The sequence below is a fragment of the Artemia franciscana genome, chromosome 4 (assembly GCF_032884065.1).
Source record: "Artemia franciscana chromosome 4, ASM3288406v1, whole genome shotgun sequence".
Taxonomy (NCBI): Eukaryota; Metazoa; Arthropoda; class Branchiopoda; order Anostraca; family Artemiidae; genus Artemia; species Artemia franciscana.
This window is the reverse complement of record NC_088866.1, coordinates 42544376-42571654: the sequence shown is the minus strand read 5'-3', so window position 1 is coordinate 42571654 and position 27279 is coordinate 42544376. Positions and strand designations below refer to the sequence as shown.

Sequence of the window (27279 nt, the reverse complement as noted above, 5' to 3'; positions counted from 1 at the left end):
GTTTTTAGTTTTTTTAGTTTTTTACCTTTTTTTAGTTTTTTTAGTTTTTTTTAGTTTTTTAGCTTTTTTATTTTTTTTATTAGTTTTTAGTTTTTTTGTAGTTTTTGCCTTTTTTTTAGTTTTTTTAGTTTTTTAGCTTTTTTATTAGTTTTTAGTTTTTTTTGTAGTTTTTGCCTTTTTTTAGTTTTTTTAGTTTTTTAGCTTTTTTATTTTTTTTATTAGTTTTTAGTTTTTTTTGTAGTTTTTGCCTTTTTTTTCTCTTTGAGTGTCGTCATTTATTAGTTTTTTCCTTTTTTTTTTTAGTTTTTTATTGGTTTTTACCTTTATTTTAGCTTATTTTTCAGTTTTTTCCTTTTTTTTAGTTTTTTTTATTTTTTATTTTTTTTAGTTTTTTACCTTTTTTTAGTTTTTTTAGTTTTTTAGCTTTTTTACTTTTTTTATTAGTTTTTAGTTTTTTTTGTAGTTTTTGCCTTTTTTTAGTTTTTTCAGTTTTTTTTTTAGTTTTTTATTGGTTTTTACCTTTATAGTTTTTTTAGTTTTTTAGCTTTTTTATTTTTTTTATTAGTTTTTAGTTTTTTTTGTAGTTTTTGCCTTTTTTTAGTTTTTTCAGTTTTGACGTCACCTGATCCAGTTTTTTCAGGTGACGTCACCTGACACATCCATCCATCCATCCACAGACAACTTATTTTTATATATATAGATATATATATATACCAATATATATATATATATATATATATATATATATATATATATATATTGTTTTCTATTAAGATAGAAAGTCTGTTACGTAGGAAAAAAATATTTGGAAATTAAATGATTACACTTTATCTTTTTAATCATTTACACTTTATCATCCATACACATAATTTAGGGAGTAGGAACAGAGAAATAAAAGAAAAAAAGGTTAATCTGTGATGCATAAAAAAGTTATGAAACAAAGACTTGGATGATTACACAGACAGTAACAGTAACAGGACAAGCAATCCACGGGAACACATCTCTGAATCTAATTTGACTGTTTCCAATACCATGACTTCTAGTATCCTTATCTTTTTTCTAACAGTGATCTTGGTATTCTTTGCTAGTTTAGACGATTTAATCTTCTTAATATTAATGTTCAATTAAATGTTAATTATTAATGTTGGTCGCTTATGTCATTTGTGTAACACTAATTTTAGGAGGGTTTTATCACATCATTTACTAGTCTAAGAGACATAACCGTATTTTGTACTATTGTATGACAGGTTTTGTTTCAGTATTCCTCCTATCCTACAGCGTTGCCGTGTTCTTTAGGACAAAATCTGTCTAACTAATGGATCTAAACGGTGATAAAACACAGCTCTGCTTAAGTCTGGTTTTAGCACCAAATCAACCACTAATCTTGCTTCCTACTCAAGCGCGGCCATGCGATCATTCTATTCTTAATAGATGTAAAGCAGCCAAATCGATTCCAATTTTTGGGTCACCCTGATCTTAGAATCTCGGTCGACAGATAATCACGAGATATTCAGAATATCAACTTCTGTATGATATAATGTTATTCCAGTTTCGAAGTAATAGTTCAAAATATGTCTGGAATTAAAAAATTCTATTTTAAGCCTAAAGTAGCCTAAACTTATTTGGGGGGTTTCTTGGGTATGATTATTACCCCTGGGATAATTCTTTCAGGGTATGAGGATTGAGGATCCGTGATCCATCGTTTCAGTGTCAAATGATAAACTAAATAATTACATTAAGCTCATTTTCGAATTACTGGAATCCTTAAATGCTCGTCTGAATCTTTTTTGAATTATAACATATAGAAATAAGCCTATTTGCCGATTCAGAATTTAAAGTTAAACGACTTTCAAAGGGGTCAACATAATTGGCTTATATTTCATTGTGTTGCGGAGCAACACTACTGCTTTCGTAGTTTTTTTTTTTTTTTTTTTTTTTTCACCGTGATCAGCGACCTGTAGCTCCGAAGTGGTAAGAGTTGAAAATTTGAGATTTTTCAGAGGGAAGGGAAACGTGAAACAGAGTAAAAATGTTCCAGAGAAGTTCCTAAAATTTCTAACAGTTGTACATAAAAAAAAAATAAAACCGTTTTTTTCTTAGAAACTCTGCGTTCGATGTTTGGCGTCAAGTTAAGACGACCCTAGCTTCGGAAATAAACTTGTTAGAAATACAGTTATGCTGAACTCATGTAGAACTTTCATTTGTCTCTTCGAGAACCGGAGCACAAAATTCCGTAGCTCTTACAGATTTCCCGGAAATAATTCCGGAAAAGTCCATCTCGTTCCGATTTTTTTTGGAATTTTTTCAAATTTTCGATTTTGATGTTTCTTATATTTTTATCGAGTAGTGCTATGAAAAGTATGCAAGAAGAAGTGAAGTGTTCTATATACCAAGTTGCTTCGTTCTCTAAGAAATAATTTTCGAAGTTTCGACGTTCTAGATGTAACTTCTGTTCTGGACCAGCTAGAATTTTTTTTCCAACGCGGTTCGACAGGTCTCGATCTCCTAACAACTAGGGCTTACAATAGTTTCTCCGAAATAAAATTCCTTCTTTGGGTTTTTCTATTTGGAAGTTTTGTCATGCCCTCGGGGCAATTTAAATTTTTTGGTGAATTTGGTTTGTTTTATATTTTCCTAGTTTAGACCATCAAAAGTTAAGCAGAAAACTATAAGACGTTATTTCCGTATCTCTTTCAGATTTCCCGGAAATAATTCCCGAAATGTGCGTCTCGAAACATAATACTTCGAATTGGCGTCAAGTTAAGACGGCCCTAGTTTCGGAAGTAAACATTTTAGAGATAAAATAATTATGAACTCATATAGAACTTTTATTGATGTTTTCGAGAACTGAAGCATGAAACTCCGTAGCTCTTACAGATTTCCCGGAAATAATTCCGGAAAAGTCAATCTCGTTCCGATTTTTGAAAATTTTCTTAAATTTTCGATTTTGATGTCTATTTTATTTTTATCGAGTAGTGCTATATAACATATCAAAGATGCTTCAAGATAACAATCGAAGCCGCATTAGAAAAATGTCCTCTGAAGGACATAATGGAGACTGTTGCTCCGCAACTGTGTCCCGTAGGGCACAGTTGCACGTGTTGCTCCGCAACTGTGCCCTAAGGAACAGGGCACAGTTGCTGCAACACTTCCCGTTGCACAGGCAACGGAGGTCTAGTTTCCACTTTCTTTACCTGTAATGATCTAAGTTAATTTATGGATTGAATTGAATATGTTGTTGTGAAACTGGTTTGTCTTCCTTCTTTTTTTCTTAAGTAAATTCTGGATTAATTTCATCCACGTTTTTGATAATAATACTAATTGATTGAGAAATAATTAATCATTGGTGGTGTCTGGAATGCATACGGATGAACTATTTTGGTGCCCAGTATTTTTATTTTTTCAACTATGGCTCAATTTGTTGGGGATGTCCGTTGTGATATTGCTAAGGCTGTTTGTGACATTATAATTTTTATTATACATTTTGAAGATTATTGAAAAGACTGAGAGAAGTGGCACAACCATGGTTTGTGATCGATGGGGTGGGCGTTATCTCGGGAAAAATGAGTGCTACGTTAATCTCTAAGTTTACAAATTGTGTATGAAATTTGACAAACTGGACAGTTTGTGCAGACTCAACGTATCCTCTCTTCCCTCTCTATCCCTTCCAGTACAGATGCCAAAACCATCTTGCTTGATAACACTAATGAGGAATCCGAAGAAACAAAAAGAATACACAAACGGCCTCTGTTGAGACCCAAGTCAGCTATTAGTGAGCAGAGACCTAGAAGAAACTAGTGACTTTTTGCCAGTGACAGAAGTGCCGTGACCGCCAAAGCAAATTCAAAGGATATCAAAAGTAGCTTCTTGAAGCCTCACATCAAAACTCTGTGCATTGCAGTGTTCGTTACTTTGCTGCAAGTGTTATCTTCCTATGAAGAACTTGAAGAGCTTAGGGACTAATTGTGGTGAAAGAGCCTCATATATTTGAAATATCAGATCTTTTGAACTGATTGTTTATAAAGATGACTAAATTGTTGCCGTCTCAAATTCTGTCCTTATGGAGCAAGAGTCGATTAAAATCCCGGAGTAACTACCCTTGCCTATCTAATTTTATTAGTTTTAAGACTATGAACATATATCCTCTGCATGTAAAGCTCATGTTCACTGCTCCTATTGTGGACAATAGGGGCATTCAAGTAACTGCGATTCACCCTGCCAAAGAGTGGCAAGGTTTCCCTTCGCTCTCATTTACATCATCCAGGCTGTAGCTGTAAATACCCTTTACCACAGAAGCTTTTGTAGCCTACTAACTGAATAATGGTATCAGAATAATGTCATAGAATGCTAATGAAGATGTTAATTGGAAGCTTGTTTTTTATATGAACACTTTGCGAAACTGGTGACGTACTGTGTCTGCAAAAGCATCTTAAACTAAATAGTTACTTCGACTACCTCTTCAGGGTATTAACACTGATATATCGATTAAATTCAAGGCTGCTATCCCCTCTTGATGACGTCTGAATGAGAAATGATATGTATTAGCGATCGCTGAATGTTGAAATTCGTTATTACGCTAGTCTTGTAGTATAAGTGCTGATTTCAGTTTTTTCTCTATCAGTTCTGTTTTTGTTCTTGTTTTATCAGTTCTTGATAAAACAAGTTCTCTATCAGTTCTCTATCAGTCTCTGTCATTTGTTCTCAATTTCAATTTCAATTTCTTGTCGTCTGTGACATTTGTTCTCTATCAGTTCTTGTTTTTGCATATAAGCCCCATTACTAACCATGTTTCTACAGAAGCTAATTTACCATGCAACGTATAATGGTGTTTTTAATTGAACACGTTGAATCAGGTCTCTTTATGTAATAGAAGACAAATTATGTTTTCTGATGTGTCTAAAATTTCTGTAGCTTGGACAATTCTTGCTCTACATAGAAATGAGACACCTTTATGGGATCAGATTTACATGCTTATTAGCTTGAACCATAATTCTAGTAAGATATAACATTCTTGTCAATTTGCTGTTATTTCACCTGTCGCATTTGATGGAATACCATAGAATCTATGTCTAACCCAGAGTCGACATTACTCTTTTTAATTTATTCTACTTTTAATTTGTTTTTTATTCTCTTTAATTTTAATTTATTCAGTGTCTGGGAAGCGCTCCCCAACAATAGCTTATCCGAGTAATCCATAATACATTTTTTTTTTTGGCTATTTGGATCATGGCAAATCAACAGCTATAGCGAAAACAACTATTGACAAGCCTTTACACACGGTCCATTTTGCTGCATGATAAAGACTGGTTTATTTTCTTAACTCTTACAATAATCAAGATTAACAATATCTTTAAGCACTTTATGTGTCTATATTTCAAATATTTGCGTCTTTTGGTGCAATGGGCGTGGTAACGAACGTTATATTTTGGAAGAATCTAGAATTAGCGGGTATTATTCTTTTTATTTTAGTTTCATCCAAAGGAGGAACCTTGCTGCATAATTTCTAAAAAAAGGTGAATAAATAACTACATTTTTGAAATCATCAAAAATGTCAGTTGTGTCACTTAACTATAATTAAAAATTTTAATGAAAAAGCGATCAAAAAGGTTTTTTTTTTAAGGCCAGCAAAGATACTGAAAAACAAAGCGTATATTTGGGTGTGGCATACCAATGTGCTTTAAGAAATTATCTTTTGCTTAACCATGTTCATTTTACTGATTGTAGTTTTTGTTGTTGTTTTTCTTAGACTCATAAAGCTATGGAGATTGGAAGACAAGGTCGAGTACAAGTGGAAGATTTGGTTTTTCTCGTTCGAAAAGATGCACGAAAATATGCAAGGATCAAAGATCTACTGACTATGAATGAGGAATTGAAGAAAGCCCGAAAGGCTTTTGATGCTGAAAAATACCAAGGCACATAAAATACATTACACCTCTCTAGAAAAAAACCACTCTTCTTTTATTTTGTTGTATTTTGTAATTTCTATTGCTATTCTAGGATAACTGTGTTTTATAGTCTATATGTACTATTATAAATCTGCAGCTTGATTTTTTGTGTTAACTTTTTTTTTAAGGCTGCATAGTTACACGTAGGCGCTTCGTCTCCGAGCCCTTTAGGGATATAGCTCGTACCTTTTGTCTGAACTTCCTTTGCAAAACAGCACGCAAGATTTGTCCTCAACTCCCTTTGGTAAAGAATGCATAAATTCCGTCTCTGACTCCCTTTGGTCAACAGTGTATACGCTTCGTCTTCAATTTTGTTTTGGTCATCAGTGCGTTTGCTCCCTTTCCAAACTTTTTTGTTAAATAATGCTTATGATACGCCCCTCATTCCACTATCTTTTGTCAGCAGCCCGCATGCTTCAGTTCTGGCCCCCTTTTAGTCAATATTGAGTTTTTTCCCTTTACAAAACCCTTCGTTCAACAGTGCAAACGCTCTGTCTTTGACTTTTTTCTATTGTGATCGCATTATGACTTTCTTAATAAAAACAAGTAAGTGCATACTTCACAAATGATGTTTTCAATGTGTATAACCTTGTTGATTGCCTATCTTATGGTATTTTTGTAGCAAAGAAGCTCAAAGTAAGAAAACGTTAAGGGGATATTTTACAAATGATATTTGTTTTTCTCGTCAAGTGAAAAACATATTGATTGCGTTTTGATGATAGTATTTGACGTAGTGATTTCGTATCAAGTTGTCGACTACAGATCTGACGCCTTACTGAGATCACAATTATACCACTACACTACTACTACTAACAATTCACGGCAGCACCAAGCCGCCTGAGGCCAACACAGCTACGCACGCTCCTCCTCCATCCCAATCTATTTAAAACTTCCCTTTTTATTCCCTACCAGGAAGTTCCCATTTCCTTTAAATTTTTCTCTATGACATCCTCCCACCCCAACTGCAGACGACCTGCTTTCTCTTTAGCCCTAGACGGTTGGCCGAAAAATACAATCTTTGGTAATCTGTCATCCTTAATCCACAGAACGTGCCCTAGCCATCTGAACCTTTCTATCATTATAGCCCTAGAAAGCGGAATTGAACCACACTTTTCATAGAGTCTACTTTTGGAAATATGGTCAGTAAGCCGGGTACCCCGAACAATCCGTATGCAATTTCTCAGGAAAACATCTAGCAAATCTTCATCTGCTCTTTGGAGCGCCATACTTTAGAGGCATATTTGACTACTGTAGCTTCTTATATTCTAATCTTGGTTTGAAGACTTGTCTTCCTCTTCTTGTAAAATTTTTTTAACTGTGAAAACAGACCCTGAGCCTTGGCTATTCTACTTTGAACATCTTCAATGCTCCCACCGTCTTTACTAATAATCTACCAAGGCAAGTGAAACTGTCCGCAATCATACGTCGGTTCTCAATCTGTATAGTTGAAGGGCATAAAGTAAATCTTTTAGTCCCGTTCCCCCTCCAACTCCCCTTATTCTAAAGTCTCAAACATAAACATTTTTTACGTTTCTTTTTACTCGCTATCGTTCGTGGACCCTTTGGTCAACTGTACCTAAATTCCGTTTCCAACCTTCATCAGTCAATATTACGGGTGCCTAATATTTACTCTGTCGGACAGCAATGCGTCCGCTCTGTTTGGGGGCCAGAAAGCGCTTCTTATGCCTTATGGTCAATAGTGCATACGCTGCGTCTCCAATGCCCTTTCGCTTGTAATGTGGACGCTGGGTCTCCAAATCCTTTATGTTCGATATTGTGTCGCTCCTTCTCTGACCTTCATTTGTCTGCAGTAAGTACACTCCGTCTTCGACTTCCCTTTGTTAAAAAGTGTGCAGTATCTGTCTTGACCAGCGTTATGTGTCCCTTGGGCAAGTCATCTTTTTTTCCACCAAAGTTAGTATTTAACGATTAATGAGACTGTTAACTACAGATCTAGGGCCGTTCTAAATAGAAATAATTGGCTATTTTTAATAGCTATTCTAAACAAAAAGTCCAAAATAAAAACTTATTAGGTATACAATTCGCCAACACCGCTCAATTTTCACTAAAGTAGTTCCGTAGTCTTTAGTCCAATTAAAGAAAAAAATAAGTAAGGAGCGACATAAACTTAAAACGAACAGAAATTATTCCGTATATGAAAGGGGTTGTCCCCTCCTCAACGCCTCGCACTTTACGCTAAAGTTTCTTATTGTTTAAAAAATTAGAGTTGCGACAAAGAGTCAAACTTTAGCGTAAAGAGCGAGGCGTTTCGTTAGTAATAAATATACGTAACGAACTTCTATATTTGTGTATTTTTATCACGCATATGAGGGGGGTTCGCCCCTTCGTCAATGCCTTGCTCTTTGCACTAAATCTGAATTTTGTCCCAATTCTTTAAGAATGACCCCTGAATCACAAAGGCCGTAGAATAAATAATTGAAATTACTAAAAATACTTTAGCGTAAAGAGCAAGGTATTGTGGAAGGGACGAACCCCCTTATATACGTAATATTTTGTTTGTTTTAAGTTTTGATGCTGCTCATTACTTACAGTTGAAATTATTATTTTATTTATTCTCTCATTGTTTTTCTTTAAATAATGCTAGAAAATCCTTCGCCCCTTTTATGAAAATTCTCTCACCTCATAATAAATTCCTCCATGGAAAAATCCTCCAACGTAAACTCCTCCCCCCATTAACCCCTACCCCAACGCAAAAAAGTCCCCCTGAAAACGTCTATACACTTCATAATAAACATTACTATATGTAAACAATGGTCAAAGTTTGTAAGTTGCAGCCCCTCTCCTGGGGGCTTTAAGTCGTGCCCAAAGACATAGTTGTTAGATTTTTCGACTATGCTGAACAAAACGACTATCTCAAAATTTTCATCCGGTGACTTTGCGAAAAAATGAGCGTGGGAGGGAGCCTAGTTGCCCTCCAATATTTTCAGTCACTTAAAAAGGGTACTAGAACTTTTAATTTCCGTTAGAATGAGCCCTCTCTTGGCATTCTAGAACCACTGGGTTCATACGATCACCCCTGGGGAAAAACAAATAAACACGCATTCATGATCTTTCTTCTGGCAAAAAAAAAAAAAATAAAAAAATACAAAATTCCTCATTTTTGCAGATAGTAACTTGAAACTTCTACAATAGGATTCTCTGATACGCTGAATCAGATGGTGCGATTTTCATTAAGATTATTTGACTTTTGGGGGGTGTTACTCCCTATTTTAGAAAATAAGACACATTTTCTCAGGTTCGTAACGTTTGATGGGTAGGATTAAACTTGATGGAACTTATACGGGTCGCTTCTTACCTACAGTTCGTTACCGCGAACTGTTTGATATATCCCTACGATTCCAGCCACAAGCACTTAAAGAGCCACCAGAATGACAATAGAGAAGCAGAGCTCTTGCTTTCAGACAGAACGCATTTGCGCCATTTAACCACTTTTTTCAGATGGTTATACATTGAATTTATCAAATCAGGGCATTTTTCCAGAGTTCTGTTTTGAAAAATTACAGTTCTGGCGTTTTTTGCTTGAAAACTGTGCATTTTCGCTTTTATGGCTGCGCCATAATATATCAGACGTCTGGTAACACTATTTCTTACACTTTCGAGAAGGCTCACCTAAAGTGTTCGCTGCTGCTTCAAACTCTTGGAAAGTTTACTGGTGGCATGGAAGCGCTGGCGACAACTAGTTGATGGAAATGAAGAAAATGCGCTAGAAAATTGCCAAAGCACATGCTGCCTGTTATCTATTCCTTGCAGATTGTTTTTTTTAAAGACCTTTTAAAGACTTTTTTTTGTCATCGAGACATTTTTGAGTAATTCTTATTTTCAGCATTAATTTTCAAGAATCGATAAACAATCACGATAAACAATCGATAAAGAGGTCTATTGGATGATTTTTAAACGAAAATTTACTTGACGTTGAAGAAATAACGCAAATTTATAAATATAATCCCCCCCAGGTTTAAGTCTAATCGGCCTTGGAAAAGGAAGATAAATGTTGATACTCCCAATAGAGTTGGGCAGCGTCACTCAGCAGTTAACATTATAGATCAGCATATTGTGAGGACAAATTCCTACACACAATCATTTCAAAGTTTCTTAGGGTGTACATCAACTCTCCAAATTTAAAACGTATTCCCAACAAAACCAGCTTTTGACCCTAGTTTACTATCTTTGGTTATCGATCTTATTGTATCGATTGGTAAAATCACTAGGTGTCTCCTTTTTTTGTTTATTCTTGTTTAAAACGCCGTGTTTGTTGTCATTTCCATGGTTCAACCCACTAACTTCCGCAAATGCACACGGATTATTTATTACGGGAAACCGATTATGATTCTGGACGAACAACTTGCTGTATAAGTATAGAACTTGCACTGTATTAAATTATCTGTAAAAGTTTAGTCATTTGATTTTTTTATTTTAGCATATAAGTATTGAATTTAGCATATAATTCAGTAGTATCATTACAAGAATTATATATTGGAATGTTTTGTAAAATACTATACAAATTGAAAATTAAAGAAAAGATTAAAGTAACACAAAGATTGGTCCGTATGATGTTAACACCTTCAGAGAGAGAGAGAGAGAGAGAGATTGGTATATTTAAAAACTATCGTAGCATAGCTAAATTCAGTTTTTTTTTTACAAAAATCATACATTTAAACAAAAATCACACACTACGACTCAGCATTAAAAAATGATGTGAAGAAAGGCACAAATGAGCTGGCGTAACGATTAGTTCGTACTTTAGGGGGTACAAGTTTATTTTGTAACCGAGTTCGGCTATTGGGAGGGGCTGGTTCGGGTAGTATTGATCGGTGGCTCTTATTGGCTCATAACGATGAAGGTGTTTCAAATTTAATGATTCACAATAATTCATTTCTAGCCTCCCAAAATGTTTTAATTTAACTATAGGGCCTGAAATATTTTTCATAACGTTTTTCTATTCAAATTTAATTGTTTAGTTTCGTCACAAGCTGTCTAAACTGGAAACTATGCTGCTTTGCAGTATAGTTTCCATACTATAGTACTTAGAAATGTTAACTGTAGAAGCGCATCCATTTCTGATTGACTCTCGTCCTCCATGGGGCAAACTAAAAATACGTTAAGTGCGCAGGGTTTTGAAGCCGAGGGAAAAGTTGGGGTTGTACAATATGAATTAAATTATATTTTAAATACTCATTCCGATTATCACTGGTAATTTCTGTTTAGTAAGAAGTCGAAAGATAATTAAAAAACTTACGCATCCATTAATGTGAATATCCAAAATCGTTCACTTTCAAGTTTAAATTAGTCAGCTGTTTAACAAAACGAACATCCGATTTCGCTTATAGTAACATTACGTATCGAGCGAAGCGAATTAGGCGATGAGCCCCGCGGAAAGCGGAGCAAGGTATGTATTCTGATTGGTTGAACTGTAGGTTGATGTTTATGACCTACTTTTCACTGATTGGTTAAGCCTTGTTTGTTATCTTTATGATGTTTTATCATTGCGACCCTATTTTCGCCAGAAATTGTGGGTAGTCAAGGGAAGAATCTGTGGTGTTAAAAATTCGAAGGCAGGATATTTTTTTTTGTGAGTTTTTTTTTATTTTCTTAAATTACTGCATATAGCTAGATTCTGATGATTGCATATTGTTTTACGTCACTATTCATTCATACTGTCCTACCCCAACATTTCCATCGGCTTCAAAACCCTGCCCACTTTACGCATTTTTAGTCTCGTTGGAGGGGGATTTTAAAAAGCTAAAAAATGGATGCGCTGCTCTAATAATGACAAAGGAACAATATGCGATCATCAGAATCCTAATATACGCAGTAATACACATTTTAGACAGCTTGTGACGAAACAAAACAATTACCTATTCAAATAAGCTCGTTCAGTAAGGGGTCTAAAATTAACAAAAATGAGCATTTGACGCACGAATGTGCCTCAAATAACAAATGGATATTTGTTATAACCCCCCCCCCCACACAAAAAATGGATAACGTTCTTGGATCCGCTAAAATACATATTTTCTTTCATGATTTTCTCTATACGAAGGCTTCTCCACCCTCTATTTGAAGCTGTCTTCCACCAACCCCAACCTCTTCAAAAAAAATCTTGCTTATGCGCCTGACCAGTTGATACAATAATTAAAATCCGAAGCCTAATTTATCAAGTGTTAGTTTCCGAGAGAAATATTAGAATCAATTTAGGTAAAATAGAATCTTTTAAGTTGTGACAAATTTGGCAAACTTTTGACAAGTCTGGAAGGTGATAAAGGAAATCTGCACAGCTTCTTTTTTTTATTTGGATATTGCCCGGTATGGGACTCTAAATTTCGATGACCTAAAAAAAATAAAATGAAACTGAAATAGAATTTAAAAAAATACTTAACTGAAATAAGATATTTACTTAGAATTAAAAAGTTAATCAATCAAACCTTAGAAAGCTTTCAAATTTCACTATTTTTTAATTTCTAGGTTTGCACAAAATTTGCCAGCGTGCTGCAAAGCCAAGTTCTTCTATATAGCCAAAGTATTAAAATTCATATTGAGTTTCTTAAAATACATTCCTAAATGCATAGTATTGAAAAACTATAAAAAAGAATACAATAAATTTCATACATATTCAGTTAGTTGATTATCACTGGCTCAAATCCCAAAAGGATATGGAGCCTACTTAATATTAAATAAAAAAAACAAGTTTTTTTAACTGAAAGTAAGGAGCGACATTAAAACTTAAAACGAACAGAAATTACTTCGTATATGAAAGAGGCTGCTTCCTCATCAACACCCCGCTCTTTACGCTAAAGTTTGACTCTGTCTCTCAATTCTTCTTTTTAAAACAGTAAAAAACTTTAGCGTAAAGAGCGGGGCGTTGAGGAGGAAGCAGCCTCTTTCATATACGAAGTAATTTCTGTTCGTTTTAAGTTTTAATGTCGCTCCTTACTTTCATTTAAAAAAACTTGTTTTTTTTATTTAATTTCTGAACGTTTTTGAATCAATGCATGTTTTGATTTTGGCTCTCCGCAGAGGAATAATTAAAACGAAAGTTGCATATTTTTTTTTTGGCTTAATGGCTTTCTCATAATTTTGATCGAATGATTTTGAGAAAAAAAGAGCGGGGGAGGAAGCCTAGTTGCCCTCCGATTTTTTGGTTAATTAAAAAGGCAACTAGAACTTTTAATTTTTTACGAATATTTTTATTTGTAAAAGATTTACGTAACTTATAAATTAGCTTACGTAAAGAACTTTTGTATTCTCATATTTTTATTACATATATGAGGGGGTTCGCCCCCTTGTCAGATCCTCGCTCTTTACATTAAAGCTTAAATTTTGTCCCAATTCATTAAGAATGACCCCAGAATCACAAAAGCCGTAGAATAAATAGTTGAAATTACTAAAAATACTTTAACGTAAAGAGCGAGGTATTAGGAGGAGGTGAGCCCCTCAAATGGGTAATAATTTCTGTCTGTTTTAAGTTTTAATGCTGTTCCTTACTTCCAGCTGAAAGAACTTTTTCATATTTACTTTTTCATTGTGTTTTTAAATAATGCTAGTAAATCCTGCGCTCCCTTCATGGAGATTTTCTTCCCCCATGACAAATTATCGATGGAAAATTCCCCCAGCATATCCCCCTCTTCTCAACCCCTCCCCCAACCAAAAAATCCTCCTGAAAACGCTTGTACACTTCCCAATAACCATTACTATATGTAAGCATTGGTCAAAGTTTGTAACTTGTTGCCCCTCCAATTGGGACTGTGGGGGAGTAAGTCGTCCCCAAAGACATAGTTATAAGGTTTTTCTACTACGCTGAATAAAATGGCTATCTCAGAATTTTGATCCGTTGACCTTGGTAATATAATTAGCGTGGGAGGGGGCCTAGATGCCCTCCAATTTTTTTGGTCACTTAAAAAGGGCACTAGAACTTTTCATTTCCTTTAGAATTAGCCCTCTTGCAACATTCTAGGACAACTGGGTCGATACGATCACCCCTGGGAAAAAAAAACAAAAAAAAAAACAAAAAAACAAATAAACACGCATCCGTGATCTGCCTTCTGGCAAAAAATACAAAATTCCACATTTTTGTAGATAGGAGCTTGAAACTTCTACAGTAGGGTTCTCTGATACGCTGAATCTGATGGTGTGATTTTCGTTAAGATTCTATGACTTCTAAGGGGCGTTTCCCCCTATTTTCTAAAATAACGCAAATTTTCTCAGGCTCGTAACTTTTGATGGGTAAGACTAAACTTGATGAAACTTATATATTTGAAATCAGCATTAAAATGCGATTCTTTTGATGTAGGTATTGGTATCAAAATTCCATTTTTAGAGTTTTGGTTACTATTGAGCCGGGTCGCTCCTTACTACAGTTCGTTACCACGAACTGTTTGATACACGGCTGTTCCTCAGGAATCAGTGTATTATTTTCTTGATTAAAAATATTGGGTGGAGGGAAAAGAAATTTAGAAAGAAAGAATGCCTAAGAAGTTTATTCCTTTGTTGTTGTTTTCAGAAAATTTCGAAATACAAGTCTTGATTAAAGTTGCGTCGTTTGAACTTTCAAAAAGACTTAAGTGGGATATGTAGATTGTTACATGTAAAATAATACCTTGAATGCGAAAATAAGCTGTCTTTGGTAATATGTGCAATTTTGTAAAATGTGGTTTTCTTCCTCCGTCACTGAAAATGCGCCTGTGTTCAGCTTTGAAATGGTCCCAGGATCTCAGAGAATGTGTCATTTGTTATCCCTGGCCGCTTTCATGGCTGCCCGAGTAAAGGCAACCTATTGAGGGGTGAACCACTGCTCATGGTAGCCAAATATTTAAAAATGCTTTTTGAAAGAAAAAAATGTCAAGTGCGAACAAAATGCCATTTGAAGCTTGTTCTATGATGTCAAATATCTTAATGGCAAAGTTTGTTGGAAAAAAATACGTGAATTATTTAAGACAGCCTAAAAACCATAGAAAATGCCTTTAGGTTTAAATGAAAACTGCACAATTTGAATTTTGAAAAAAAATGAAAAAAATGCAATTTGAAAAAAATGCACAATTTCGAAAATCCTATAAAATCCAGGAAAGTTACAGCCCTTCACCCTAAGAAAAAGGAAAATCAGTTTTTGCATGGTTAGCACTGATGTGTCCTGTTTTTTTGTGGCTGGAGGGGGGATCCTAGCCGTCACCGACGGAGGAGTGCTACTAGATTTTGTCCTCCGCTTGATTATACAACAGTGTGAAAGGCAAGAGGGGGAAGGGGGTCTATTTCCCCCCCCCAGAGATTTGGGACTACAAAGTAATTATAAGGAAACCAAAGGAAAAAGAGCTGAATAGGGAAAAACCATAGAAAATGTGTACTGCCCCATTGTTGGCTACCTGACAATAGGTTTTTACCCTTAATAAGGAAGATATAAGCTTTAGTTTGTGACTGAGTGACCCTTTTCCAGGTTTCCACAAAAAAAATTCTATATAATTTGAGTGGAGTAAAAAAAAAAAACAACTAATTTTTCATAGTAATGAATAGTACTTAAATAATAATCCTTTTCAATAGCTAAAGTATAAAAGCCTAAGTATTAATAACATTCAATCGAAAAATCAGCTTTTTATGGTGATCCTAAATATGTACTTATTTATTAGTAATTTGTGCAGTTATTAGTACACAAGGAAGTTCGTATAATTATAGAAAACACAAGGAAAACAACTTAATGAGGGGGTAATTTCGGTAAAAATGTACCATCAATTTTTGTCCTCATTGCAAGAGTACCCATAAGCTGATATATGAAGCCACTATAATCAAAAATGTTTCTCCTGAAGGGAATTCTGGGAATTATTGTATTTTCCCTCTGAAAGGATGCGTTTTTTTCGTTTTTTTTTATTGTCTTTTTTTTGCCAGTAGTGATTGAATTGATCAAGTTGTAACTTTGAAAAATATTTAATTGTTACAGTTATCAAGTACAAACGCGTCGAATACATTGGTTTTAGTATTCAAAATTACATTAAAAATATTGAATTAAAAAAATAACTGATTTTCTTAATTTTAGTTTCAATGTCTTACATTTAACAAACTACTTTGATTATGCGTTACTTTTTATAAACATTTCAGTCTAAAGGCATTAAACATTTTGATGTTTGATAACCAAGTTCAAAAGTGTTGATATTGCAAAAATTATCCTTCCAACGCTTCGGCATTGCTCAACAGAGCTGAATGGGGGGAGTTTATATCTTAGTTTTTGTAAGTAGGCTATTGTTTTGTGTATTTATTTGTAATTAATTATTTTTTTTCATTTTTATATACTTTTACTTAAATTGAAATAGTTTGACATAGTTCCATGGCCATTAGGAAAATGTTTGTCTCTATGCTTCATTAAAAATAACAAGTTTTTTCAACTGAAAGTAAGGAGCGAAATTAAAACTTAAAGCGAGACTCAAACACTGTTCAGGCTACAGTTTTTCGGCACTTTAAAAAAAGTTACTTGTCGTTTCTAATTATTGTTCCTTTGTGCCTCATATACATAAAAATTTTGTTCGTTTTAAGTTGCTCCTTACTTTCAGTTGAAATTTTTTTTTTTTTAGATTAAATTTCTGATCGTTTTTCGAATAATGCCAGGATACCTGGCTCCACCTCCCCTTTTCCCTCCCCAAAGAAATATCCTCTGGGCAATTCTATTCAGATGAAAATTTACCCCGGACAAAATTTACCCCTAAAATTGAATCGGTAAAGAGAAAGCAAGACATATAAAGAAACTTCGTATAAGAATTCTGGCAAATTCACATAGCGTAAAACTTCCCATGAAAAGTTCACCCCCTGGAAAGTTTTCTCTCCAAGGAAATTTCTCCCTGAGCAAAGTCTTGCCGGCAGAAAATTCGTCCTCTCCTCCCCACCCGAAAAATGTATGAATGCTTTCCAATAACAATTAAAGCAATGGGTAAATTTTATAGCTTAAAAACATTTCCCGGGGGCTGTAGGTGTCATTTTATCTCTAAAGACATAGTTGTTGGGGTTTTCAACTGTGCTGAAGAATAAAGCTATCCCAAAATTTAGATCGAACGAGTTGTGGAAAAAATTGGCGGGAGAGGGGGCCTAGTGTCCCTCCAGTTTTTTGGTCACTTGGAAAGGGAACTAGTCCTTTTCATTTCCTTCAGAATGGGCCCTTTCTCGACATTTTGGGTCCACTGGTTTGATACAATCATCCCTGCAAAAAAAAAAAACAAAAAAAAATGAACACGCATCTGTGATCTTTCTTCTGCCAAAAATTACATCTTCCACATTTTTGCAGACATGACCTAAAAACCTCTACAGTAGAGTTCTTTGGTACACTGAATCTGATGGTGTGATTTTCATTAAAATTCCATGACTCCAAGGGTGTCTTTCCCCTATTTTTTCGAAAAGCAGATAAATTTTTCTCAGGCTCATAGCTTTTGATGGGTAAGAATAAACTTAATGAAACGTGTATTTTTGAAATCAGCATATTAAGGCAAAACTTTTGATATGTGTATTGGTATCAAAATTCCGCTTTGAAAGTTTCGGTTACTCTACATTCTACACTCTACACCAGCTCAACCGGGGTCCATTTAATATTTTTGGGGGTCCACAGGTAAAACACAGCAAATGGAGGGTTCACAGTGATATTTTGGGGGTCCATGAAGAAAACCAACTCAGAACACTCTTTATTTAAAAAAAGTAAATTTCTACTGTAATTCACATTATTTTGAAAAAATTATATTTATAATTCTTTCATTATTTTTTATACTTTCTTTTAACTTATATATTCACTCATCAGTCAGTGAATATTTGTCTTACAGTTTTATTCCAGCACCACAAAATGAAACAAAACCAACGGGCCTCATACGTATGGATGTACTGTCAAATGATAGCATGAAACCATGTAAACTAAAAAGCCATCTAGAAAAGAAGCAAATAGGAAAGAAAGATAAACCAGAAGAATACTTTAAAAAACTTCGTGATGATTTCCAAAAAAGAAAAACGGTGCCTCAAGTGTTTGATAACAAAGTGAGTAAAATGAGCGATGGTTTCCTGGCATCATATGAAATAAGCAAAATAATTTGAAAGACCGGAAAACCCCATAATATTGGTGAAACAGTAATTCTACCCGCAGTTTCTGCTATAATTTCGTCAGTTATGAAACAAAATGCAATTGAAATTACTAATTCCATCCCTTTAAGCAACTCTTCTGTGTCACGACGCATTGATGAAATGGCAGAGGATGTAGAAAAACAATTGATAGCTCATTTGCAAGTGAAACAGTTTGCCCTTCAACTTGATGAATCCACTTTAAGAGATAATGAGGTCATTTTATTAGCATATGTTAGATTTAACAATGAAGGACCCAAAGAGGAAATGCTTTTTGCTAGAAGTCTTACGACAGACACAAAAGGTGAAACAATTTTTAATGAAGTTGCTACTTATTTCCAGGAAAACAATATCCCACTCAAAAATATAATTGCTTGTGCTACTGATGGTGCACCATCTATGACAGGCAGATACAAAGGTTTTATTGCACATTAAAAAAAGCAGTCCCAGAAGTATCTTGTATTCACTGTGTGATACACCGTCAACACTTAGTTGCAAAGAAAATGAATGCACGTCTGCATGATGCCCTTTCTGTTGTAATAAAAGTAGTAACCCATATTAAATCAAATTCACTCCGAGACCGCCTTTTTCGTGAATTCTGTAAGCAAAACGGAGAAGAGTTTGAGCAGCTTGTATTACATACAGAGGTGAGATGGCTATCAAAGGGGAATCCTCTTAAGTGTTTCATTGCACTTAGGGATTCTATTGTTTCCTTTCTTGCTGAAAAACAACTTGGAGCAAGCCTACTTGCAAGTAAATGTGATCCATGTTTTACTGATCAGATATATTTGAAAAATTTAATTCACTTAATAAACAGCTCCAAGAAAACAATTCTGATCTGATATCTAGTAAAAGTGTTATTGCTGCTTTTCTAAGAAAACTACAGCTGTATAAGAATAATATCAGGCGTCGTGCATTTGAACAGTTTCCTTGTTTGGCCTATGTTAGCAGCGATTTGCAAGATGAAGATCTTGCATTATATGGTGAATATTTGGAAAATATACATGAAGATATCCAAACTCGGTTTAGCGACCTACTCGAGATGGATATACCGAGTTGGGTTTCAATTCCTTTCGAAGTTAATGCTGCCGAAATAGAATTATCTTTGCAAGAGCCCCTCAGCGAATTACAAAGTGATAAAATAATGCGTGCAGAATTCAAAGATGGAAAGTACAATATATGGAAAACGAACGATGTTGCTACAAAGTATCGTTTGCTCTGGGATAAAGCACAGTTCTACGTTATTGCTTTTCCTACATCTTATCTTGTTGAAGCGGGATTTATTCGTGTTTCTCAAATGCTATCAAAAGCTCGAAATAGACTTGACATTGTGAAAAGGGATGATCTTCAACTATCATTAACATCGATAGAACCAAATATAAAGAAACTCGTTGAGAAGCATCAACCACAGGGATCTCATTGAATATACATGCATTTTCCTTTTTTTTAATCACACACTTAAATTCAACTCCTTTTTTAATCCAGTTTACATAAATAATGTTGGAGCGAATTAAACTACCTGAGGAGCTCTACTCTCCATGAGCTCGAGTTGCTTGCCCATGGAAGAAACAATGTAATATTGTAGTTATTATCAAAATAATAGTAATAAGAACAATAATTATTATTATTATAGTTGAATATTTTATTTGTATTAAACTAGTTTTCATTTAAAAATAAAGCTTAATCGTTTACTATTTCTTTGATAATTAAAACCTTAAAATTTATATTAGTGAAGAATAGAAAATTGTCCTTATGTCCAATAGCTATGAAGGGGTCTACTAAGATAAAAAGAAGGGAATAGGGGTCCATGGGTAAAAAAAAGGTTGAGAACCACTGCTCTACACTCAACTCCTTCCTTAACACACCTCAATAAAAATAAATCATTACCTTTATTATTTTAATATCAATTTAATCTATCAACTATGTTTCCTATTACATTAATGATTAAAATCATGTTTAGAAACCACTTCATTGTTCACCAGCCTTTTAAATTGCTAAAATTACTATTTTTGAGATTGTCATTCAATGAATTCCATAGCTTAGCCCCTCAAAAAAATAAGAGAAAACCCTGACCTAGTTGAAATTAAATTATTAACATAAGCCTCTCGACACGTTTCAGAAGGGATTAAATTAGCAAATATTCTAATAATTTGCAAGACTCGGACTGGATGAAGAATTGAGGTGAAACTTCCCAGCCATATTGAACTACAATACAAAATATGGGGGAATTAAATTAAAATATAACATACGGATTTTTTCCTTCAGAAAACAATGTTTGAGTTTACGAATCATGCCAAAATTTTTGGCTAATATATTTGAAACTGACAATATGATCTTTAAATGAGAGTGATTCATCAACAATAACACCAAGACATGGAACGCTTGAAGTGCTCCACATTGGAAGGCCCCCAGCTTTAGCTGAAGATATCCATGTATTGCAATTACGAGAGCATACAAAACCACAAAATTTGACTTATTATAATTAATAGTAATCTTATTGCACCTCATCCACATAGATATCTTTTGAATAATATTAGACATTTTTCCAACATCGACGGAATCTCAAGCGCCATCAAGATACATAGTCGCTGCTTACTCGAACACGTTTTGTTTTACCCCAACGAACGCATCATTGAACAGACACTTCTTGTTGAACCCTTATCAACATCGCCTAGACGAAAAGTAGGGTAATTAAAAAATTGGAGGTCACTTGTTATTCAAGATCTGGAGTCTACTGGAAGTTTACAAACATTCGGTCACAAATTAGACAAGCACTGGCTAAAGTTTACCAAAGAATTAGTACATCACCGGCCAATGAACTCAAAAGCTTTGTTTGGATGCCGGTTGGTGCGGAACGGCTTTCCTGCTTTAAGCACAGGTAGGTAAGTATCGAGACACTGGAACAACATTGAGAGATTTTTAAGGGCTCATAACTAAATAGAATCACCCTATCACTTATCCGCAATGTCTTCAGCATATGAGTTTTCATGCACAAAAAAACTTGTATGTTCGATATTCTGAATAGGTGTTAACTGGCTTGGGCTAAGCCAATGACAGTTGCTATTTTTCCATTCAATATGCTCTATTCGACGTGAAATGCTCATGTCATCATTTCTGACTTTCAGTTTTAGAAGTATTCTTTACTTTTATTCCTACTCGCCTTATTTCGTCCTTTTTTTAGTCCAAAAGAGAAGTAATGGGGTTTTAAGATTTATTATGTGTTCCCTCCATACCACAGGTAGCCCATCAGTGCTAAACAAAACTTTATCTTTGTCCTCCAGGGAACACTCAATCTCTGCTTCGGAATCAGAAATTTTGTACTTACTTTGACTTACTTGACTTAAGTTTCCTGCCGGGCACTGCTCGGCGTAGAGAGTGACGTCTGCCTCCTCCACCCACTTCGGTCCATGGCGAGTATTTGCTCTTCGCCCTGTCTGATGTTTGCCATCGCCAAGAACTCGGACAGGCTGTCGGACCAACGTTTCTTCGGTCGGCCGCGAGGTCGCTTCCAACCAACTTTGATAGGTTCGAAGTCATAGATCGTCTTTGCGGGTAGATGTGGTGGCATTCGAAGCAGATGCCCGAACTATCGTAAGATTTTCTCGGCTGCTTGAGTCGAAAACCAAGACTGCTTTGTGAGCTGCAGAAGCTTTTCATTGCTGACGAAGTCGGACCATCGTAGGCCCACAATCCTCCTCAGGCTCTTTGCAAGAAATACGTCTATTTTCTTGAAGGTTGCAGCTGATGCTTGCCATGTCTCAGCTCCGTAAAGTATCACAGAGCCAACTAGAGCGTTGAAGATCCGCAGTTTCGTTGTGCGACTGATATTTGGTTTTCGCCAGAGGTGACTATTCAGTCTACCTATGACAGAACACGCTTTAGATAATCTTGCCTGCAGCTAGGGGAGAAGTGAGCCATTTGAAGAAATTACGGAGTCCAGGTAGGTGAAGTCTTTAACAACCTCGATGCTAGTGGTGCTGTCCAGCCTAACTGGAGAGTTAACAGCAGGAGAAGACGAGTCTATGGCCATAATTTTAGTTTTGTTCCAGTTTATACGCAGTCCTACTTTGGCAGCCTCTTCTTGCTGAATTCGGAGCGCTTCCAGCAGCTACTCCATGGAGTCCGCTAGAATGGCCAAGTCATCGGCAAAATTGACATCTGTGATGGTATGATCTCCGAATTTGAGCCCAAAGCTGAGACGTGAAGTGGTTTTCGTCATAAGGTAATCTATGATGACATTGAAGAGCCCTGGGGCCACTGCACATCCTTGGCGCACCCCTGTCCTGATTTGAAAGAACGGGCTGCGCCGACCATTTACTTGTAGACAGCTCTCCGTCCCATGGTGCAGCGCCTTGAAAAGTCTACAATATTTCTCGGGCAGGCCAGTCAGCTCTAGAATCTACCAAAGAGCTTTTCGATCGACTGAGTCAAATGCAGCACGGAAGTTAACGAAGGCAATAAATGCTTTCTGTCGGAACTCTTTGGTCTTCTCTACTATTTGTCGAATCGTGAAAATCTGCTCGATGGTTGAATGATCCGACATAAAACCAGATTGCTCCAGTCGCCAGATTTTTCGAATGATGCTCCGATATCGATCCAGCAGGACCATTAAAAACAGTTTGCCAGGGACTGACAGTAGGGTTATTCCCCGGTAGTTGGAGCAGTCGCTTCTCGAGCCTATTCTCTTCCATAAGGTGATGATGACACCCTTCCGCCAATCCTCGGGAATTATCTCTGTTTGCCAGATTGTAGAGAACAGGGTGTGTAGAAACAGGAGCATTGTAGGACCTCCATATTTTAGCAGCTCTGAGGTTAAGCCACAGATACCAGTAGCTTTATTATTCTTGAGTCTTTTTACTGCATGTCCAATTTCTGAGAGGCTGAAAGGCTCATCTGGAGGAACATCTGTTCCAGGTCTTTGACTGTAAGGTTGGCTGGGACTATCATTAGGAGGCACAGACGGACCAGTATTGTTGAGGAGCAAACAAAAGTGGTCCTTCCACCACTCAAGACAAGAACCTTCGTCAGAGAGAAGTGCACCATCCCTGGACAGGACGGGACCCAAGGTGGGAGTTTTATTTTCAGTGAGGTCTAGGAGATGCTTGAATAGGCTGCCCATGTCTTTCTTTTTTGCAGCTAGGTCAATTTCATTGGCTTTCCTTGCAACAAACTGGGTTCTATCCCGGTGAATGAGTCTGTTCCGCACTCCATTGAGCCTCCGATATGTGGTCATGTCCTCAAGAAGTCTTGCCTTCCGTCTTTGCTCTATGACTTGCAGTGTTTCATTAGTTAGCCACGATTTCTTTGGATAACTCCTCTTGCCGAGCACTAGTTTTGCTGCTTCCCTGGTCTGCAATTTAAAATGCTTCCAGAGATCTTCGCTGCTATTAAGTGAGCCAAGGGCCTCGAAGCGATTCGATATCTCGATGCTATACTTCTGGCGAGTATCTGGTTCCTTTAGTTTCCCAATATCTGCAGCGACGGATTTTCTTTTCGATCGTTGTGCATGGAGGCGAAGCCTAAGATCGGTACACACAAGCCTATGGTCTATGTTTCCAAGCTCTGCTGATCTGTAAGCTCTGCGGTTCTTCACTAATGATCTCCAGCGTTTAGAAGTAATGACGTAGTCAATCAGCTTTTTTGTACGACCGTTATTACTATACCACGTGTACTGATGAATAGTTTTGCGTTGGAAGTAGGTGTTTGCAATGTAAAGGTCATGAGATCGGCACAGTTCAAGTAAGTGGAGCCCATTGTCGTTAAGTGGGTATACAGGACTAACTGCGCCACGCCATAAACCCATATCATCGCGCACTGTCGCAATGAAGTCACCAAGGAGAACAGTTATATCATGGGGGGGGGTACTGTTGCAAGGCATCTGGACAAAGCAGAGCAGAAATCCTTTTTAGTTGCATCATCAGAATCGTTGGTCGGGACACAGCATACGATGACTGTGATCTTGCCATGCTTGTGTCCAAAGCGAGCCTTCATTAATCTGTCCGATACAGCTTCGTTTAAAAATAAGGCCTTTCTTGTAAGGCTATTTAGTGCAAGGCCAACACCATTCCTTCTCGAGCTTCGTCCAGACCAGAGCAATGAGTCACTGTTACCTATTTGCTCTTCTCTACTTCCGGTAAGACGTGTTTTTGTATGACCTGCAATTCACACTTTATTCTTGCGAAGTTCTTCAGAGAGTAGGTTCTTTGACGCAGGTGCATTCAAAGTCAAGACATTCCAGGTGGCTATTCGTAGCCCCCTTCGGTCCATAGGGTTTAGTCTGTCAGTCTTTCTGACGTTGTCAGCATGTCCGTTGACGCGCGATGGTCGAGATCTTAAAAGGGAATCAGGGTCTGAGGCTACATTGTCACTTTTCGTAGCACTTAATTTTCGGGTGGAGGGTCGCTAGCCCAACCGACTCTAGGCCTGGAATCTGATTAGAGCTAGGTTAAACCTAGGTACTAAGATTCCCGGGGTGGGCTCCACCCACCACAGGAGGTTGTGGCCGTCCTGATCGGAGTGTTTAGTTAGGGGAGAAACCCCATATCCAAAGGCACGTGGTCAGCAAACAGAGTCTGACTCATTCCGGACGAACTCTATTCACCTCCAAAAAATTTTGAACGTGGCTTTTGAATTGATAACAACTCTTTTTGTACAAATCAGACCGAGACTTTGTCGAGAAGTCTTCACCTTATGAAAACAAATTTTTACGAACCAGCAGAGACCTCAGCAGACGACAGTTCCTTGATTGGTAGAAAAACACTGATCTCAAACACGAACTTTCGTCAACGGAAAATTGTTGATGTACTTCCATTTCTTTTCTAGTTGAAGCTAAAAAGAATTTGAATCTGATAAAATTGCCAGTTATGATCAAAGTTAATTTCAGTAGAAACCTTATCTACTCAAAATTGCTTGAAAGTAAAAACTCTTAATGAACCAATAAAATGTAGAATTGTATTGCGGCTCCTCCTCCGCGCACAAATCAAATTAGATTGTTTCTAGTAGGTTTTTTTTTATTTCAAACTAGGTCATTTTTCAATATGATAAAAAAATTTCAACTTCTCTTATTTCAGTACACCTTCAGACGTGGCATCAACTTATAGCTTTATCCTTGTGGAATTAACTGAGTTTGCTTCAGGTTCCGTTGGAAAATCTGTAAGAGACGCCCTTCATACGTTTTCGACGCCACTTACTCCACCACAGCCATTCAATAGTGACTAATTTATTTTTTTGTTAGTTATTTTGTGTTTTTTCTGTTTTCATTCCTCATTTGGGTTGTTTTATTTTCCTCATGGTTACTGTTTTTATTACATGCATGAATTGAAAATAAAGTATATGTTTTCAAAACTGGGATCTTTAAGTCTTATGCCACATGGTGCTCTAGCACTGTGGATTGTCGTGCCCGCAACTTAAAGGATAAAGATCCTCCATACCCATTAATAACAGAAAGTACGTTGAAATTGACGTTTCAGTTGCTGGGTCTATTTTACATTGACAAGTAACAAGCCACTTTCAACCTTGCGGCAACGGAAATCGAACCCCATGCCCCATCTTACCAAATACATTATCGATCCACTGTGTACCCTAAGGATGTCTATATCTTCGACGATAAAAAGATTTCGCCGCCAAATAAAAAAAATAAAATAAAAAAAAAAATATTATAATGTTTTGCTCATGGATATGAATGAAAACAAAGCTGGTATAGGAAATTGCAGCGGATATTTTAGATTTAAAGACGATTATTTATTGCTATCTGTTTAAATATATAGTTTTTTCGTGTTTAGATATATCAGTGTAACTGACTAGGAAGATTTATTAAGAATTTTAGATTTTATAACTAGTAGGAACATAGTAATAGATTGGTATGATGACCACTATAGGTAAACATAATCTAAGATGTCAGAAAGTAAACTTTTCTTTGGATCCAAGTCTCTTTACTGAAGTATGTCACAAACTCTTGTTAGTACCTCATGATCAGAGTTCATTTTATTGCATATGTTTTTGATCTAATAGGTCTTTTTACTTTTACTAATAGGTCCTAAATTATACTGTCAGTGGGGGCCCTTGGATCAATCTCAGGTAAGAGATTGTTCAATTTCATGTTCAATTTCGGTAAAACGCTGTTTTGTATTAATAACACCAAAGACCACACTACTTTTCCATCATAAAAAAGCAAGAGATATTTAAAACAGGTACTATTTGCAAATAGAAACTAGTTAAGTGAATATTTCGTCTGCATGTCATGCTGCCATCTTCAAAAAAGACATCTTCTATAATGCAAAAATATTAAGATAAATAGACCCCATTTTATGGATGCATTTTGCCAAAGATTATGCTTTTTGATTATCCACATCTGGCCCAACAACAGCCAGGTTGTCCTCAAACAGGATGGGAGGAGGTTGGGGTGGAGGAGTAGCACGCGCAGCTGTGCTGGTCTGGTGCTGCTGTGAGTTCTTAATAGTAGCATTTTCTCTTCAAAATATATTTTTAAAGAAAAAATGATAACTATCTTGCAAGAATGCACAAAAGTACAATGACATTTTCCCCATATATTTATCTAAATGAATTACATATCTAATGAAAATCTAAATGAATCACATGAATATCTTCATGAATTATCTGTAAATAAAGACGCTTCATTTGACCATCAAGCAGTAAGAATGTAATTAGGAAATCCGATATTTATAGGCGATCACGCTGCAATAGAGGTGGTGAGAGAAAAGTAAGCAGAAGGAGCGGGGTGGGGGTGAGAGAGTTTATGGCCGTGGTACTCGTCAGGCTTGCCCCTTAAATTGCAGGGACAAGGTAGACAGCCTTCAACGCTTCCCTCATTTGTCTCGTAAGGAAGCCCCAGAAGAATGGTGGTTTTATACATGTGTTTCCAGTTTTAAATTTTCTGGAGCGGAACATTACAAAACTGAAAAGATACAGATATCAAGATTGCATCAAAAAATTTCGCAAAAGGTGTGATAAAGCAGGCACAGGAAGTGTGCAAAAGTGCCTTGAAATTTGATGTTCTTGAAAGGCGCAGGACTTCGCATCCAAGCGTAACATTTTTGGCAGATTTCCATGATCTGTTGAGTGGTACGTATGTTTATTACTAACAGAACTTTCGCAGAAAAAAAAAAAAAAAAAAAAATGTTGCATTTTTAAGTAGTCAAAAATTGGAGAGCAACTAGGCCTCCTCCTTCAGTCTTTTTTTAATCAAAATCATCCGATCAAAACTATGAGAAAGCCATTTAGCAGAAAA

The 27279-nt window shown here is 36.1% G+C and overlaps 3 protein-coding genes across 3 annotated transcripts; 2 read left to right on the top strand and 1 right to left on the bottom strand.

Annotated features, from left to right (window-relative positions):
* The first annotated feature begins 18080 nt into the window (after window positions 1-18080).
* On the top strand, window positions 18081-18467 carry LOC136025773 (zinc finger MYM-type protein 6-like). Its single transcript, XM_065701760.1, has one exon. It carries the CDS (start codon window positions 18081-18083, stop codon window positions 18465-18467), a length of 387 nt encoding a protein of 128 aa, XP_065557832.1.
* A 68-nt stretch (window positions 18468-18535) lies between these two features.
* On the top strand, window positions 18536-19455 carry LOC136025772 (SCAN domain-containing protein 3-like). Its single transcript, XM_065701758.1, has 2 exons — window positions 18536-18679; window positions 18850-19455. Exons 1-2 carry the CDS (start codon window positions 18536-18538, stop codon window positions 19453-19455), a joined length of 750 nt encoding a protein of 249 aa, XP_065557830.1.
* A 2976-nt stretch (window positions 19456-22431) lies between these two features.
* Window positions 22432-23835, bottom strand: LOC136025771 (uncharacterized). Its single transcript, XM_065701757.1, has one exon. The coding sequence runs from the start codon at window positions 23833-23835 to the stop codon at window positions 22432-22434; it is 1404 nt and encodes a 467-aa protein (XP_065557829.1).
* Window positions 23836-27279: the final 3444 nt, after the last annotated feature.

Excerpts from the sequence above, each read along its gene's own strand:
- LOC136025773 (XM_065701760.1), top strand. The coding sequence starts at position 18,081 with ATGAAACAAAATGCAATTGAAATTACTAATTCCATCCCTTTAAGCAAC.
- LOC136025772 (XM_065701758.1), top strand. The coding sequence starts at position 18,536 with ATGAATGCACGTCTGCATGATGCCCTTTCTGTTGTAATAAAAGTAGTA. Across the intron at positions 18,680-18,849 it reads AGCTTGTATTACATACAGAG|CTCCAAGAAAACAATTCTGA; the intron begins GTGAGATGGCTA and ends CTTAATAAACAG.
- LOC136025771 (XM_065701757.1), bottom strand. The coding sequence starts at position 23,835 with ATGGGTTTATGGCGTGGCGCAGTTAGTCCTGTATACCCACTTAACGAC.